The following is a 16,071-nucleotide window of genomic DNA, read 5'->3' as shown; positions in this document are numbered from 1 at the left end:
ACCAAAGGTCAGTTTGTTCAAAACATCACAAATATTAGAATTTCTTTTTTTTTTTCCCACTGAGATAGCTTACTCTGAAATAGGTTAAAAAGAAACAACCAAATTGTTCTCTTCTAAAGTCTCGGTGAGATTCTTGATCTTACAGGGACATCCCAAATGGTAATACTTACAGATCCTGTTCTACTTTCTTGTCTAAAGCGTATTCCAAATCAGTAACAAGCATTTTCTGGTACAGGTCCTGCAGAGCCTGCCTGGATGTCCAGACTTCAGCTGGACCCAGCTTAGAATCTGAGTAACAAAACAAAAACAGCAGGTAGAGAAACAGATAGTTAAGGCCATTATCCCACATCAACAATTCCTTCACTCTCTATTCACCAAAGCAAAAACCCGCTTTAAATACATATCACAGACTGCTCCAAAAGTTTTATACTACTACATTTCAGATGAAACTTTCACCTTTTGGCTAATGATTGACTCTTTCAAAATACTTCTGTATTTGTCTTTTAGTTTTGAAATAACACCATGAAATGAAAAAGGCTTAAAAATAAGAGAGAGAATGATGCACCCTTTGATTTTGGTATGGATATCTATGTATTTATACCACAGGAAGTCATATGCCTCATAAGAGTCACCCCATTTGAAACGGTGGACTGCCAAGTTGATCTGTTTACTCTTACATTAATAACTGTATCTCTTTGTTCAAAGAAGCTTTTCTTCTTCTTTTGAATCATTCTCACAATTGCCCTTACAGAAGCCTCCTGTCAGCTCACAATCCAGCAGTTGTTTGAGCATTCTGCTATTACTCCTACTTTCCTATATATGTCAAGCCAATAAAGTCTTGACAGTGAGTGTTATTTTACCAATCGGTAGGCTGCTTGTCAAGACACTTTTGTGAGCAATGCATACTTGCTATTTAATGTAAACGAGCAGACAAGTGATTAAACTGCTCAAGAGGCCAAATGAGAGACTGGGTGCAAGATGAAATCAGGAAGTCAGGCTATGACTGTATGTAATACCAAACCGGGGCTGTATTGTCTGCCAGAGTCCTACAAGGCACATTAGCCTTTCCTGTTACTAGGCTTATAAGCGCAACAACTGATAGTGAGCTGCCTCAGTAGAAGAACTTAATAATGGACTTTTCAATTATATATTTCTGACTGCTAGTTAGCCTGTCTGGTTGCATTTCAAGGTTTTCCAACGGCATAGTCTTCACTCCTCTTTAGGTTTGCTATTAGTATCTACAGGCACCATAATCTTATTCTGCACACAGAATCTCCCAGATATTAGAGTTAATCCTCACGAGAGTCTGCTAGAAACTAAAATATAGGGTCTATTTTTTGGTATCAGGTTCTTGGCCCTTTATTAAGCTTTTAATGACTAAATAAATAGATTTATAGATTCACTCAACCCTGCTTCAACTCATCGGCTGTAGAGAAAGGATTTTAAGGTATCATTAACCCTGACCCATCGGAGAGACTAGCATTTGAATGAGCAGACTTAATATCTTAGGGACAAGTCACCTTCTGGGAACAACAGATGTACCCTACAAAAGTCAAACCCTAAGGCCTTCTTACGAGAGTGTTCAAGAGTTAAGAAAATGTAAAAGTTATATAGACTGCCTGCGATTGCTCCATATACAACTGTTATCACACAATGCAGATTACAATGCCAACACAAAGAGGCATAATAGAGCAGAGCAGAGTGCAGAGCTGACCCCGGGAGCCATAGTATGGAGGATAATGACAGCTATGTTAATAACAGGAAGAACTGTAAACTAAGAAAAAGTGATTTGGGCTTTTTTCCCCCTTGAACAAGGTGACAGTGAGATTACTCAAAATTCTTAGAATATTAGCCTGCAACTCTAGAAATTGAGAAAAACACATCCAAATAGCCCATTTCCTCTTGGTTGTAAATTTTAGCAGGTATGCAGTTTACAACAAGTTTAACTGTCTTTGTGAGTGTCACTGCAGAACTAAAATCTTCAAAAATTAGAAAGAGATCCACTAGCACCTACATTTTTTAAAACATTTCAGCATAGTTACACAGAAAGCATGTTGCTATCATGCTGTAAAGAGAACATTTTGACCACTACATAGCTGCTGCCATATACTTCCTAATTTTGAGTTCAAGTCATCTGCTCCTTTTACTGGCTAAGTCTAATTATTGTTTCAAAAACACCTTGGCTATTATTGAAAACAAAAAGGTAAGAGAGAAAAGAAAAGTGGCAAGGTAGCTCAACTTCAAGGACTTTCAATTTGCAAGAGTTTTCCAAAAAATATTTTTCTCTGAAGGCTTATTTATTATTTAGGTTTGGGGAATTATAAACAGGAAGACATAAACCTAATGTTGGTACTTGTGTTTATATGGTAGATGAATTATTTTTTCTGTATCTCTTAAATCGCTAATATAGTATGTCAAAGTTAAATTATTATATGCATTAAACTAGGCAATATTCAAGTCAATGTAGCACAGATTATAAAAAATTTTGATGAGCCATCTAAGTAAAAATTCAAACTATAAAAACAATAAATACTGAAAAAAACCTTTTGTCAACCAGGACGATACTACAAGTAGTATAATAAGATGACACACTTCTCTTAATTTAATGGTATAAAATAAGGTGTGAAAAACAAATGAGTCAGACAGTACCTGTCATGTCAGCCTTCAGGACTTCTGCCTGCCTGAAAAAGGGAAAAAGAATATCAATTAGAAACAAACTAGGCCTACCCAACACTAAAAGTTAAGTAAAATCATATGACAATAAGAATGCAAATTAAAAAAAAGAATGTATAGCAGCTCTATTTGTGGCACTGCAAACAGTGACCCTGCTTTAACATCCAGAATAGTAAGATCTTAGCAAACTGATGTCACTGCTTAAGACGTTCACAGGGTCATCACAAACTCTTCTACCAGGCAGGGTTCACTTTCTTACTGTTACTCCCAAATCTGATACATTTAAAAATAACATTTAAGTGACATTTATTAAATTAAAATTTTTCTGTCAATGAGGCCAGAAAATTCTGTGTTTCTCAATTCACTAGCCACTATAACTATTTTAAATTCCCATCCTCCTCAAGCTGATTTCTGCCCTCTTCCTCAGTCTCAACTCTTTTCAGCAAAGGACAGTTCCATTCCTCAGGAAAACAACGCCCTTACTAAAGGCTTACTACATTCACAGAACTCTCTTCTTTCTTACTCTTGTTAAAACACTAGAGGAAGTGTATATCTTGTTTAAGGCCAGTAATTCCACTTAGGTATGCTCTTTCTAGCCTTTGTAAAAACTTCTGATCCTTTAATTACCACCTCCCCTCTTTCAATAATTTAAAAACTTCCCTCTCTATTGGATGCTTCTCACAGAGTATTTAAACATGCCCTACACTTTCACAGACTTTAAAATCTTCTATATTATATTCTCGTCTAACTGCTGCTTCTTTTCTCTCTTTCCAAATTCTTCAAGAATTGACTGTATTCAAGAAATGAACTCATGATCAACCTCCACCCTCATCTCTGGTTTCTCTTTCTAGAGTTTTGTACATTACTAAATGTATCATGGCTTCCCAGCTGTGAAAAGCAGACACCGGGAAGTCATCCATGACAACATTCTCTCAAATCCCTGATAATCTATCAATGCCAAAGAATTTTACCTACTAAATACATCTTGAACCTGTAATTCTCCCTTTAGTTCTTTTTCAGTCACTATCATTCAAGTTATAACCATCCATTGCCTGGACTATTGCAAAGCCACCAAATCTTTTTCTCCACTTCACTCCTGTCTCCTTTCATTCTGTTTGCTCTACTGCTATCAGAGGGATCGTTAAAACATGCAAATCTGACCTCATCAACTGCCCTCTTAAAACCTTTTAATGACATCCCACTGCTTTTAGGGTGAAAATCAAGATCTTTAGTAAAGTGGACTTCAAAGCCCTCTGCACTCTGAAGAGAGCCTCTGTACTCTACTTCTATCATCATTCTGTTCTCCCCTTGACCCTTTTGCTCCAGTCCCTGGACTTCTTTCTAGATTCTCCAATGTGTTTGGCTCCCTTCACACTCAAAGCCTTTGTAAAGAAGAGTCCCTTTGCTAGAAATACCTCTTCCCCACTTTGTCTACTTAATGACTCATCCTTTGTCTCAGCAGACATTACTTCCTGAGGAAGCTTTACTAAAACCCTATGTGTGTTTGTGTGTGTGTGTGTGTGTGTGTGTGTGTGTGTGTGTCTTAGTCACTCAGTTGTGTCTGACTCTTTGTGACCTCATAGATTGTAGCCTGCCAGGCTCCTCTGTCCAAGGAGTTCCCCAGGCAAGAATATTGGAGTGGGTTGTCATTCCCTTCTCCAGAGGATCTTACCAAACTAGGGATTGAACCCAGGCCTCCTGCATTGCAGGCAGATTCTTTATCACTTGAGCGACCAGGGAAGCCTTTGAACCCTACATACATGAAACATATTCTTGTTTTATATTCTCAAAGCAGTTGTATTTTTTCTTCATAGTACATATCACAGATTTTAATGCTCACCATCACAACTCCTATGCCTACAAAGTAGGCATTCAACAAATACTTTTTAAGTGAAGAAAGGAAAAAGGCTAAATTACAGTCATATAATATAAAAGGTAAGAATATAAAGTTAAGAGATCTCCATTTTTAAAAACAAAATCTGACATAAAAGTTAGAGAACAGAGACTCTAAAAATTTTACTGTAAATGTTTATTATTTAATATCAATTGTGAATTTTAGTTTCATCAAAATATAACATGAATCTTTTTTCTTAGCTTTAAAAAATTATTTTAATATTTTTTAAAAATTAAGCTTTCAAATATAACAGAAGCATAATAGGATGTTATAAAAACCACAAGCCACATGAGAACTATCACTATAAATGAACAATATCAAATACACAGCTATGAAGTGAACTGAAGTCGCTCAGTTGTGTCTGACTCTTGTGACCCCGTGGACTGTAGCCCACCAGGCTCCTCCGTCCATGGGGTTCTCCAGGCAAGAATACTCGAGTGGGTTGCCATTTCCTTCTCCAGGGAATCTTCCCGACCCAGGGATAGAGCCCAGGTCTCCCACATTGCAGGCAGATGCTTTAACCTCTGAGCCACCAGGGAATCCCAAAACACAGCTATACTTAATCCTAAAAAATAACATCACGTCAAATTCCATTATCCATTCAGCCTAGTTTTACTGTTTGCTTTGAGTGCTTAACTTTTGCCATTAAAAAAAAACAAACAAACCAAAACTTCACAAAGTAGTTGATTTACGTCCTTAAAATCTAAGACCATATTTAGAAATGCCTCACCTCTTAACCTACCAGTGCCACAACCTCCTCTCCTGCCCGCAGCCGAACCTAACTAGAGTACTAACTTACGAACGTTATACTTAAGACAACCAGCCATACTCATGCATCTTCATTGGATTCACTAACCTTTCATTCTGAGTAGCCAAGTTACTAAGGGTATATTTTACACTGTATCCATATCTTGGAGATCCAACCAGCCCATCCTAAAGGAGATCAGTCCTGGGTGTTCATTGGTAGGACTGATTTTTGAAGCTCAAACTCCAATACTTTGGCCACCTGATGAGAAGAGCTGACTCATGTGAAAAGACCCTGATGCTGGGAAAGATTGAGGGCAGAAGGAGAAGGGGACGACAGAGGATGAGGTTGGATGGCATCACCAACTCAATGGACATGGGTTTGGGTGGCCTCTGGGAGTTGGTGATAGACAGGGAGGCCTGGCGTGCTGTGGTTCATGGGGTCACAAAGAGTCGGACACAACTGAGCGACTAAACAGAACTGAATCCATATCTTACCTTAAAACACATACTCTAGTACATACAAGATACACTGAGAATCATGTATTTATAGATTGTTTTCTCACTCCAAACAAGATTTGCTCATAAAGATGAACAAATACCATTTTGGTGATGCTAAAGCAGAGACATTCCTTGCCGACTAAGGTCCGTCTAGTCAAGGCTATGGTTTTTCCTGTGGTCATGTATGGATGTGAGAGTTGGACTGTTAAGGCTGAGCACTGAAGAATTGATGCCTTTGAACTGAGGTGTTGGAGAACTCTTGAGAGTCCTTTGGACTGCAAGGAGATCCAACCAATCCATTCTGAAGGAGATCAGCCCTGAGATTTCTTTGGAAGGAATGATGCTAAAGCTGTAACTCCAGTACTTTGGCCACCTCATGCGAAGAGTTGACTCATTGGAAAAGACTCTGATGCTGGGAGGGATTGGGGGCAGGAGGAGAAGGGGACGACAGAGGATGAGATGGCTGGATGGCATCACTGACTCGATGGACGTGAGTTTGGGTGAACTCTGGGAGTTGGTGATGGACAGGGAGGCCTGGCGTGCTGCGATTCATGGGGTCGCAAAGAGTCGGACACGACTGAGCGACTGAACTGAACTGAAGATCTGCCTAAAGTGAAGTGAAGTGAAGTGAAGTCGCTCAGTCGTGTCCGACTCTTTGCAACCCCATGGACTGTAGCCTACCAGGCTCCTCCATTCATGGGATTTTCCAGGCAAGAGTACTGGAGTGGGTTGCCATTTCCTTCTCCAGGGGATCTTCCCGACCCAGGGATCAAACCCAGGTCTCCTCACATTGTAGCAGACACTTTACCGTCTGAGCCACAAGGGAAGTCCCAAGATCTGCCTAATGAGGATACCAATTTCCAGTCAAATGAAGATCTGCCTAATGAGCATACCAATTTCCAGTCAAATGAAGATTATATTGAGCATATAACAGGAACTATTTCCAAATAATCTGCTTCTCTGATAGGCCATCAGTAAGAGAAAAACTATAATTCTAACAGATTCTGGAACAGGCCTCCACTGATAAAGATCAAAATTTCACTATATATTTTTATATACCATTTTTATATAACCTGTCCAAGAAATATAAAACTAAAAATCTAAACACAAACAAAACTGCAAAAATGTCATAAAAACTATCTGACATGAATGTCCAAGCATTCTGAAATTTCAAGAGTTTTGATGCCTCAAGAACGACTAGGGAAGAGATGCTCACCTCTGAGCACAGTTCTCTCCTAGGTTCTGAAAGAGACACGCGTTAATGACTAAAATAACTCTGCTAAACTGAAATGGTAAAGAGAGTTAAACAGAAAATAAAACCGTGGGAGATAGCCACTATCATTCCCATTCCATAAACAAGGAAATTGAAACTGTGAAATGTGGAAATAGTCTGTCCATTATCACAAAGCAACTAGGTACAATTAAGTACAAAGTTAGTTCTGACTCTGAAGTTCAAATTATTTTTATTTCAAGTTGGAATTAAAAATTCTATGACATAAAAAGCTAACACAGACTTACCTAGGTTCAGTTTTGTGCTCTGTTGATTAAATCTTAACATTTAAGTCAACTAGTCTAAACTGAAGATCAGTTCACAAAAAATAAAAAACAAACCAAAAAAAGATCAGTTCATATTAGGAAATAAATACCTGAGATTTCTACCAGAAAGACCACAAGAAGTAAAATTCATATTCTCATGCAGTGGTCAGACTGTGGGTAAAATTTCTTCCTTCACAATGGATCAACGTTTGTAAATACATTTTATTGGAACAGGCTTGCCTATTCATTTACGTATCATCTATGGCTGCTTTCTGCTACAAGAGCAGAGGTGAGTAGTTAAGATAAAGACTACATGTCTCATCAAGCCTAAAACAGTTACTATCGGCCCCTTCACAGAAAAGGTTTGGCTCTCCTGCTCCAGGGAGTAAGTATTTGATCAAAAACAAGAAGTCGATATGTATAAATCCCCAAACAAACAGTTTTCCCATATGAGGAGTCATCAATAATAGTCTCCTCAAAATAAATATTTTTATTTGTTGACATCATAATGTCACAAAGAAGACTGTTTAAAAATAAGTTTTTTTAGATGGTGTACAATATATAAGAAATCAACAGATATGTGATCTTAAACCAACTGCTTTCACAAACATTAGCACAAAATTGTCTACTTATTTTACTTTTTTTATAAACAGAAAATACTATACCTCAACGACCTACTGGTTTTGTTAAAGATCAATATTATTAAAGATTAATACTACAATGCTTATATAAAGAGATACTAATTTTCAAAAGTTTCCTCTTGGCTTCTAGAAGGTGTGGCCACATGAATTCTTTGTTATTCTTACTTTAAGCTGAAGGAATTAATAAAAAGAATGAAGAATCCGAGAATTAAAATCATCAAGCCTTCAGTAATAAAACAGCACTATTTAAAATATAAAGCTTTCAAAATACTAAATATATTGCCTGTTTGTAAATAATAAAAATTAAGCACTTCTATCAAACAAGAAAAAAGAAAAAGCCATTTAAAGGCTAAACAAAATCTGAAACATTCAGTGATAACCAAATATGTTTAAAGCCAACCATCTGAAACAATATTCTTGGAGACCATGGGTGAGAATCAATATCTATAAACACATTTAACACATTCTAATGCACTGCTGCTGCTGCTAAGTCACTTCAGTCGTGTCTGACTCTGTGCGACCTCATAGACGGCAGCCCACCAGGCTCTGTTGTCCCCAGATTCTCCAGGCAAGAACACTGGAGTGGGTTGCCATTTCCTTCTCCAATGCATGAAAGTGAAAAGTGAAAGTGAAGTCGCTCAGTCGTGTCTGACTCTTAGTGACCCCATGGACTGAAGCCTACCAGGCTCCTCCGTCCATGGGATTCTCCAGGCAAGAGTACTGGAGTGGGGTGCCACTGCCTTCTCCTCTAATGCACTAGGTACACTAAAATAGCTAACACTATATTTAGCACTTATTATTGCCACATTGTTCTAAAGTAAGGGTTTGGCATAAAGTAATCATTTAACCCTCACTATGTACTATTACTGCTCCCACTTTATAGCTGAAGAAACCTAAGGATATAGAGGTTAAGTAACATGCCCAAGGTCATCAAGTTAGCAAGTAGTAGAGGCAGCAATTCAACACACTGATTCCAGAGGCTAACTCCTAACCACTGCATCACAGTTCTTCTCTTATACAAGATTGTAAGGGGGCAGGGGGTGGGGAAGGGGGAAAAGGAATGCTTGATAATAAAAGCCTAGAGAACTGGGGCTTTCAAAAATTAAACATTTAACAGTAATTTTTTTTATAATGTCACTAGAGGAGAAAACTAGTTAATGGTAATTTTCTTTAACAAATAGCTTGATTATACATACCACTGATACAACAATGCAAGGTAACGAATACAGAATAATCTCTCAAGATCACACAGTATATTCATGGCTTAAAAATATACAAGATATTTCCAAGTTAGGGGTAAATACAGGGGAAGATTCCTTTCACCTGGACAAACCCCCTTCCATCTCTGAGAAGAACATAGGAATATATAAGCCAATGTCCTCTAAACTCACAGTTGAGGAGAGGTGAATTAGTCTCTTGTTTTGGGAGGCAACACTAATTTTTTTTTTTTTTGAAATTTAATAAAAGCCATAGCACGTCTTATTTCAAGATAATTTACTTATTTCCATAAAGTACTAAGGAGTATTCAGGATACGAGTAGCCATCAGTTATGACCATAAACATAATAACCTGATGATAATTATTTGTGTTAAATAACAGGTCAGAGAGTAGACACTGGAAGGCAAGTATGTGCTTACAAATTCAGATGCACACACACACACACATTCCTGAGACCTTTAAGGTAACATCAAATCTCACGGACGTTCCTGAGATCTTTAAGGTAACACCAAGTCTCATGGTATTCAGTTCAGTTTAGTTGCTGAGTCATGTCTGACTCTGTGACCCCATGAACTGCAGCACACCAGGCCTCCCTGTCCATCACCAACTCCCAGAGTTTACCCAAACTCATGTCCATCGAGTCGGTGATGCCATCCAGCCATCTCATCCTGTCATCCCCTTCTCCTGCCCCCAATCCCTCCCAGCATCAGGGTCTTTTCCAATGAGTCAACTCTTCGCATGAGGTGGCCAAAGTACTGGAGTTTCAGCTTTAGCATCAGAAAAAAATAAATCGTGCTGCTCTACTGTTGGATCTCACATAGAAAAATAACACCTAAGGAAATGCTGCTCCTAAAGGAGCTTCTCAGTAAGAGATAATAAAACTACTAACTTGCTTTCTCTCTCTGTGGCACTTCACAGTCTGGCACAAGCTTTCAAATCTCCTGACACTCCACTGCTCTGTATTACAACATTCACTCAATAATCTGTACTATTTGAACATGTGTACCTAGTTTTATAAAGGCTCAATTCTGGTCTAGGAATCTCAAAGCATGAGAAGGAATTACTCTTCCAGGCAGAGAAAATATCACAAAAGAAAAACAAAGCTAAGCCAGTGAAGGAGGTAGACTGACGCATCAAAAGCAGGGCAGGAAGCTACAGATGAGCCGGAGAGTCACAGCAGACTGCAGACTGTGAGGCCGTGGATGACACGTTAAGGAGCTCAGGCTCTGTCTTTTAACTACTAGGAAATCTATGCTGGGTTTTAAGCAGGGGTACAGCATTGTCAGAATTGCCTTTTTAAATGATTACAACAAGATGCATGGAAGATGGGTTTAAAAGGGCAAGACTGGAGGTAAGGAAGTGAAGGAAATGAATGGATGGAAATGAAGTGGAAGCATGAATGGATGGAAACGCCTAGATTCAAAAATATTTGGAAGTAAAATCAGCAGAAAATAAAGCAGAGGAAACCATCTAAAATCATTCCCAAATTCTTGCCTTGCACATCTGGGTATCTGACTAAGTGGCGGTGAGCAAGCAGACACTTAAGAAGAGATGAGTGTCAAGCACAGGGGAGACATCAAGACTACGGACACAATGCTGGAGTGATCAGCACACAGATGGCAGCTAAAACCATGGGAGTAGCTATAATTGCCCAGAAAGGCAGAAGGGTGGTGCGAGTTCCCTATCTTCATTCTTAACAGGCAGATAAAAGCATGAAGAACACCAAGAAGAAACTCACAGGCACAGGAGGGCAAAAGAAGAGGATGAACAGAAGGGGCAGTCAACAACATCACAGGCAGTAGATGAGTACTCTAAGGACTGGAGGGTGTGTTGGATTTAGTGCAGTAAGGGTTAATGACTGCCTTGTCAGAGAAAGAAACAATGTCAAACTGTAGGGAGAATGAGGAACAAGTAAGAGGGAGAAGTTTCAGTCAACTCTTAACACACTGGGCTGTGAAGAGAAATAAAAGGAGGCCACGGGTAAAAGTTTCTTTTTTTCCAATGGGAGAGACTTGAGCATGTTTAGAATGAAGAAAAGAAGCTAGCGGAAATGAATAGGTTGAAGATACAGGAAAGAACAAGAGTGATACAGCATGCTTCTGGAAAAGATGGAAAGACATGAGAATATGAAAAAGACAGGACGCAAGACTAGCTTTCAAAAGAGGATGAAATTGAAGGAAAGTAGTATTAGAAAGACTTGTGCTAGGAAAATTTGGGAGTGGGGCAGGGTGGAAAGATGTCCAGAGAATCCACTGCTACACCGCCTCAAGTTCGGAGATAAAGCAGGAGATCAGACCAGTGTCTAAAAGTAAGAGGGAGATTAACTGAGGAGAATGGTGAGCCTATGGGATAATAACAAAATGAACAGGCAAAAGAGCTGAGAAAAAGTGATGAGTACAGTACAGATCACACACAACGAAAAAACGTGAAAAGACAGTGTTCAGGACTATATCCCCAGCACTCCGAATAATGCCTGGTATGTCACAGCTGTTCACTACAATTTTGTTGAATTAATGAATGGTAAAATGTGTATCATACTAAGGCAATTTTATGTAACACAAAATGATACATAGGAAAAAAGACTTAGGTCTGAATCTGGGTTTATAGTAATAGTGCTACCTTGGAGTTTCAAGAAACCTCATCTTCCTCATCTATAAAACAAGGATACAAGCTCCCTTTCAGAGTTGCCACCAGGAATAAACAAAACAGGTAAGTTTCATACAGGAACATAGGTGATAACTCCAAGTTGTTGCTATTGAGTCACTAAGTCATGTCTGACTCTTTGGCCATGGACTGCAGCACGCCAGGCTTCCCTGTCCTTCACTATTGCCTGGAGTTTGCTCAAATTCATGTCCATTGAGATAACTCCAAGAGAGAGGGTTAACCTGTGACATGAATACTTCAGTGACCACCAAATTACTTTTGAGTCACTGACATAGGATCCTTTCTGAAGCAACATACTAGGTTGAATATGGCAACGTTCGAAGGTGGAGGTAAAAAATCCTGGGTCATCTATCACCACGTAATGCTAAGTAACAAGAGAACCTGAATGTTGTAGTGACCACATTCTAGTATGCACAGAAAATAAAAACAGATTAATATGCAAAAATTGCAAAGGACTTACTTACATTATTGTATTTTTTGTTTCTCCTCAAACATTAGTTTTGATTATATAAAACTTAAAGAAATACAGTTTAAAGTTGGATCCGCAAACACACTTTTCTCCACTCTAAACATTAGCTTTGAGCACACAGCTTAGGCAAACAGTTAAAAGCCTGACACGACAGCACATCGAGCAAAGCATGAATTACAGAACGCCATCGAAGCTCATCTCCTAAGAAGAAAGCAGTGGCTTACATAATAGTCCAGGTGACCATTTACTATTTGCCAGGTGCAGTTTATGTGCGACAATATACTATTAAACCTTTAATTCTCACAAGAAATCTATCAGGTAAGTAACAGTACTATTCCCATTTTTCTGATGAGGAAAAAGTTAAATAACCTGCCCCAAATCACACAACTGGGAAGTGGCAGTTTGGGTTCCACCCTGCAGTCTGGTTCCAGAGTTCATAAGCATTATACAACAAAGCAAGGCTTCTGGAATGGCCTGGCTCTAGGTGCCTCTGTCATGGTTTCAACTTGTAGGGACAATCAGTACTTCACATTTAAAAGTCTCATCTCTGACCCCAAGCACCTTCACACTATCATTTAAACTGATACAAGCTACTGTGAGAGGAGTTACCAGCTCACTGTGTGGTTGGAGAGGGCTTCTCTTGCACACCACCATATACCTATTTCTACAGGCATCTAGAAGGCCTGACTGTATGCAGGCTAACATAACAGAAGCAAGAACTGAGGCTCCTTGTATTCAAATGAACTACTGTATACGTAATCCAAAACAGGAATTTTTATTCTAAAGGATAGTCCACCACAAGATAAATCCCCTTTGCTTGCCATAAACATTCAGAGACCACGTACACAAACATAAAATTTACATTTACGTTACTAAATGTGTAAATTTTTCTTTGGACTGTAAGATACAAATGCTCATGACAAAGTAAAGACACAAGGTTCTTATGAGGCTGCATAAGTTAAAACAAAAAAATCGTTAGTACTCCCTCCCCCATTCCGGCCAATATCAAATGCTTCCGAAAGCTTCTAATTCTTCTACTAGTGTTCACAGTATGTGAGTACTTTTAACATATCTCTAAAAGGAATACAAACATGTAGAAATCCCTTGTAATTTTTATCCTACCTAATATTACTTGATTTCAGATGCTCCTCTGATTTCAAGTTTCCGGTCCTCATCTGGGACTTAAATGAAACGTTTTCTCCCACAATGACTATCTGCAAGAACATCCAATTTCTCATAAGGTAGAATGGTTTAAGACATTCTAGATAGAGGAGAGGAGGAAAATATGAGTTAACCCACAATAACAGAGAACCCTCTTGAAGAAAGTTAAATTATTTTCTCTTTAAAATGATCAATGTCAAAGGCAAAAGGAAAGATATCGTGGCTTTTTTCCTTTTTATATTTAGTTTCTGAGAGTACACATTTTAAAATTCTGTTTTGTATATATCTAAAATTCTAGTTTGGTATCCAACTGTTATTCTAATCTCCCGGCCTGAAAGCTGAGTGATCTCTAAAGGACAAACAGGTATCAGTTACCCAGAAAGGTTCTTGTGGTACCAAGGTTCAGGAGCAGATGGCTGGTCCAAACTGGACTACGTATGGAAGGAAAACCATGTAAAGCAATTAAACCACAATTATAGAAGGTACAAAAAAAGCTTACATTCTGAGACCAGCTAAAAGGTAGGTATTTAGATATTCAGTCACTCAATGAACAACGTATGCATGCTAAGTTGCTTTAGTCATGTCCGACTTTTTGCGACCCTATGGACTTGTGGCCCACCAAGCTCCTCTGTCCATGGGATTCTCCAGGCAAGAATATTGGTTGCCATGCCCTTCTTCAAGGGATCGTCCCAACCCAGGGATTGAACCTGCGTCTCTTAGGTCTCCTGCTTTGGCAGATGGGTTCTTTACCACTAGCACCACCTATGAACCCCTAATGAATAATAATTTGGTTATTTCTCTGTACTAAACAGTGTTAAGGACTAGGTAGACAATGATGAAAAAAACATTACAGCTCCTACCAGATTTAAATTCTAATGTGGAGACAGCCCAACAGGAAAGAGGAAGCAGTAGAAGGTAGTGGTTAAAGGCATGAGCTTGGATATCACACTGTACTCAATGGCACGCTGGGAATAACTCAAGCCACTTGCACAATTTCTTTCAGACACCAATTTAACTTAAAGATTTGGGCAAAATAAATTGAGTATTATTAAATACTGATAACTGCTTACATTTAAAATTATTATGTGGCAGATTCTATACTAAATGCTTTACACATTGATCTCACAGAATGGGAAAATAAAATGTCATAGTTAAGTATCATATTCAGACTGCTTGGGTTCAAACCTCACTCTGCTATTTACTAGCTGTGTAACTTTAGGAAAATTACTTCTCTATACCTTAATTTTATCAGCAGTAAGAAGGAGATAATAAAAGCACCCACTTCAGTGAGATGTTCTGAGGATTAAATGAGGTAACAGAAATAAAACCTCTAGGATTGTTCCTTGTTATATAAGCCCTCAAAAACTGTTATTATTGTCTTTATTATCATTATAGGTATTATTAATCTTCCCAACAATCCTAAGATGTAATTGCTATTATTATCCTCATTTTAAAATTAGGAAATTGAAGCTAAGAATGCACATTAATTGATTCTAGAATAGAAAACAAAGTTATTCATAATTTTAAACAATAAAACATCAATTATTAAGAGAAATCTCAAACATGCAGGAGGTCTATACAGACTCTGGCTCCATACTTCCAACACATATATTTAATCACCTGTTACTTTAGTTGTACTTTAGTGGAAAAGACTAGGAGAAAATACCTCATGACAAAACCTAAGTTCACTGGTACAGCATGTTAAGTCTCATAGCTTCCAACTATATATGTTAGGACCCAATAAAACCAAATTACTTTTAGTTCCCTGCTGTTTTGCCCCACTGCATCTTGATTCATGCTTTCACTCAACCTGAAATGCTTTTCCCCTTCCTTCTTGGTCTGGTTAACCCCTTTTTGTATTTTAAGACTCAGCAACTCCTGTAAGAGGGACTTGGCTTGGCCCAGCATTCCCAGTGAATCTTAATGCCCACTTCTATAACAGCACTCACAGCACTATGATGAAGTTATTCACTCACACATTTCCTGCACTAGAGATTATTTATTCTATTAGATGATGTAGGCCAGGAACGTGGTTTTCAACACTATTGGATTCAACACTTAAAAAAAAAAAGACATTCTTTGCAACAATGCTTTTATCTTCCTGAAATAAAAGACAAGGTGATATAAACTATTTATTTAACACATTAAAATGAATAACTAAATGCCTTCTATAAGGAAAAATAGAAAGAAATTTTTAATAATACCAGTATACAATAAACAAATGGTCAGGTAAGACTATTCTTTAAGAAATAATGAAGTTATCAATGCTTGTACTTTACATGTGGCTTGTGGTATCAGTCTCCCAGACCAGAGACTGAAGCCGGGTCGATGGCAGTGAAAGTGCCAAGTCTTAATCACTGGTCCACTAGGAGTTCCTATATATACTTTTAAGAGAAGGTTAACAGAATTCCAGAGACAGGGAAATGAAAGTAAAAATCTGGGTAGACATTAGAATTAAAATGAGTTTCAATGTAAGTAACAGCCAATCAAATTTACTGGAAATGCAAAGAGAAAAATAACCTGACATGGGGACAGCATGGCAAGACAAAGTATAAAGAGCTGACCTGAAG

General features: G+C 38.2%; 1 protein-coding gene across 7 annotated transcripts in view; it reads right to left on the bottom strand.

Annotated features, from left to right (window-relative positions):
• SMG7 (SMG7, nonsense mediated mRNA decay factor) overlaps window positions 1-16,071 on the bottom strand; it is a 92,665-nt gene that overhangs the window by 46,655 nt on the left and 29,939 nt on the right. For 2 of the 7 annotated variants that reach the window (XM_018060695.1, XM_018060697.1), the window contains exons 1-3: window positions 13,463-13,574; window positions 2,650-2,681; window positions 171-288 (exon numbers count right to left, since the gene is read on the bottom strand). In XM_018060695.1, the coding sequence (XP_017916184.1) occupies window positions 171-288; window positions 2,650-2,681; window positions 13,463-13,566 (254 nt within the window). In that variant the 5' untranslated portion in view covers window positions 13,567-13,574. Of the gene's footprint in view, window positions 1-170; window positions 289-2,649; window positions 2,682-13,462; window positions 13,575-16,071 lie in introns of those variants that run through there. The other 5 variants (XM_013970377.2, XM_018060698.1, XM_018060700.1 and 2 more) reach the window with 3 other exon arrangements.

The sequence above is a fragment of the Capra hircus genome, chromosome 16 (genome assembly GCF_001704415.2).
Source record: "Capra hircus breed San Clemente chromosome 16, ASM170441v1, whole genome shotgun sequence".
NCBI classification, from domain to species: Eukaryota; Metazoa; Chordata; class Mammalia; order Artiodactyla; family Bovidae; genus Capra; species Capra hircus.
Note: the sequence above shows the minus strand (reverse complement) of the source record. Positions and strands in the feature narration are given on the sequence as shown.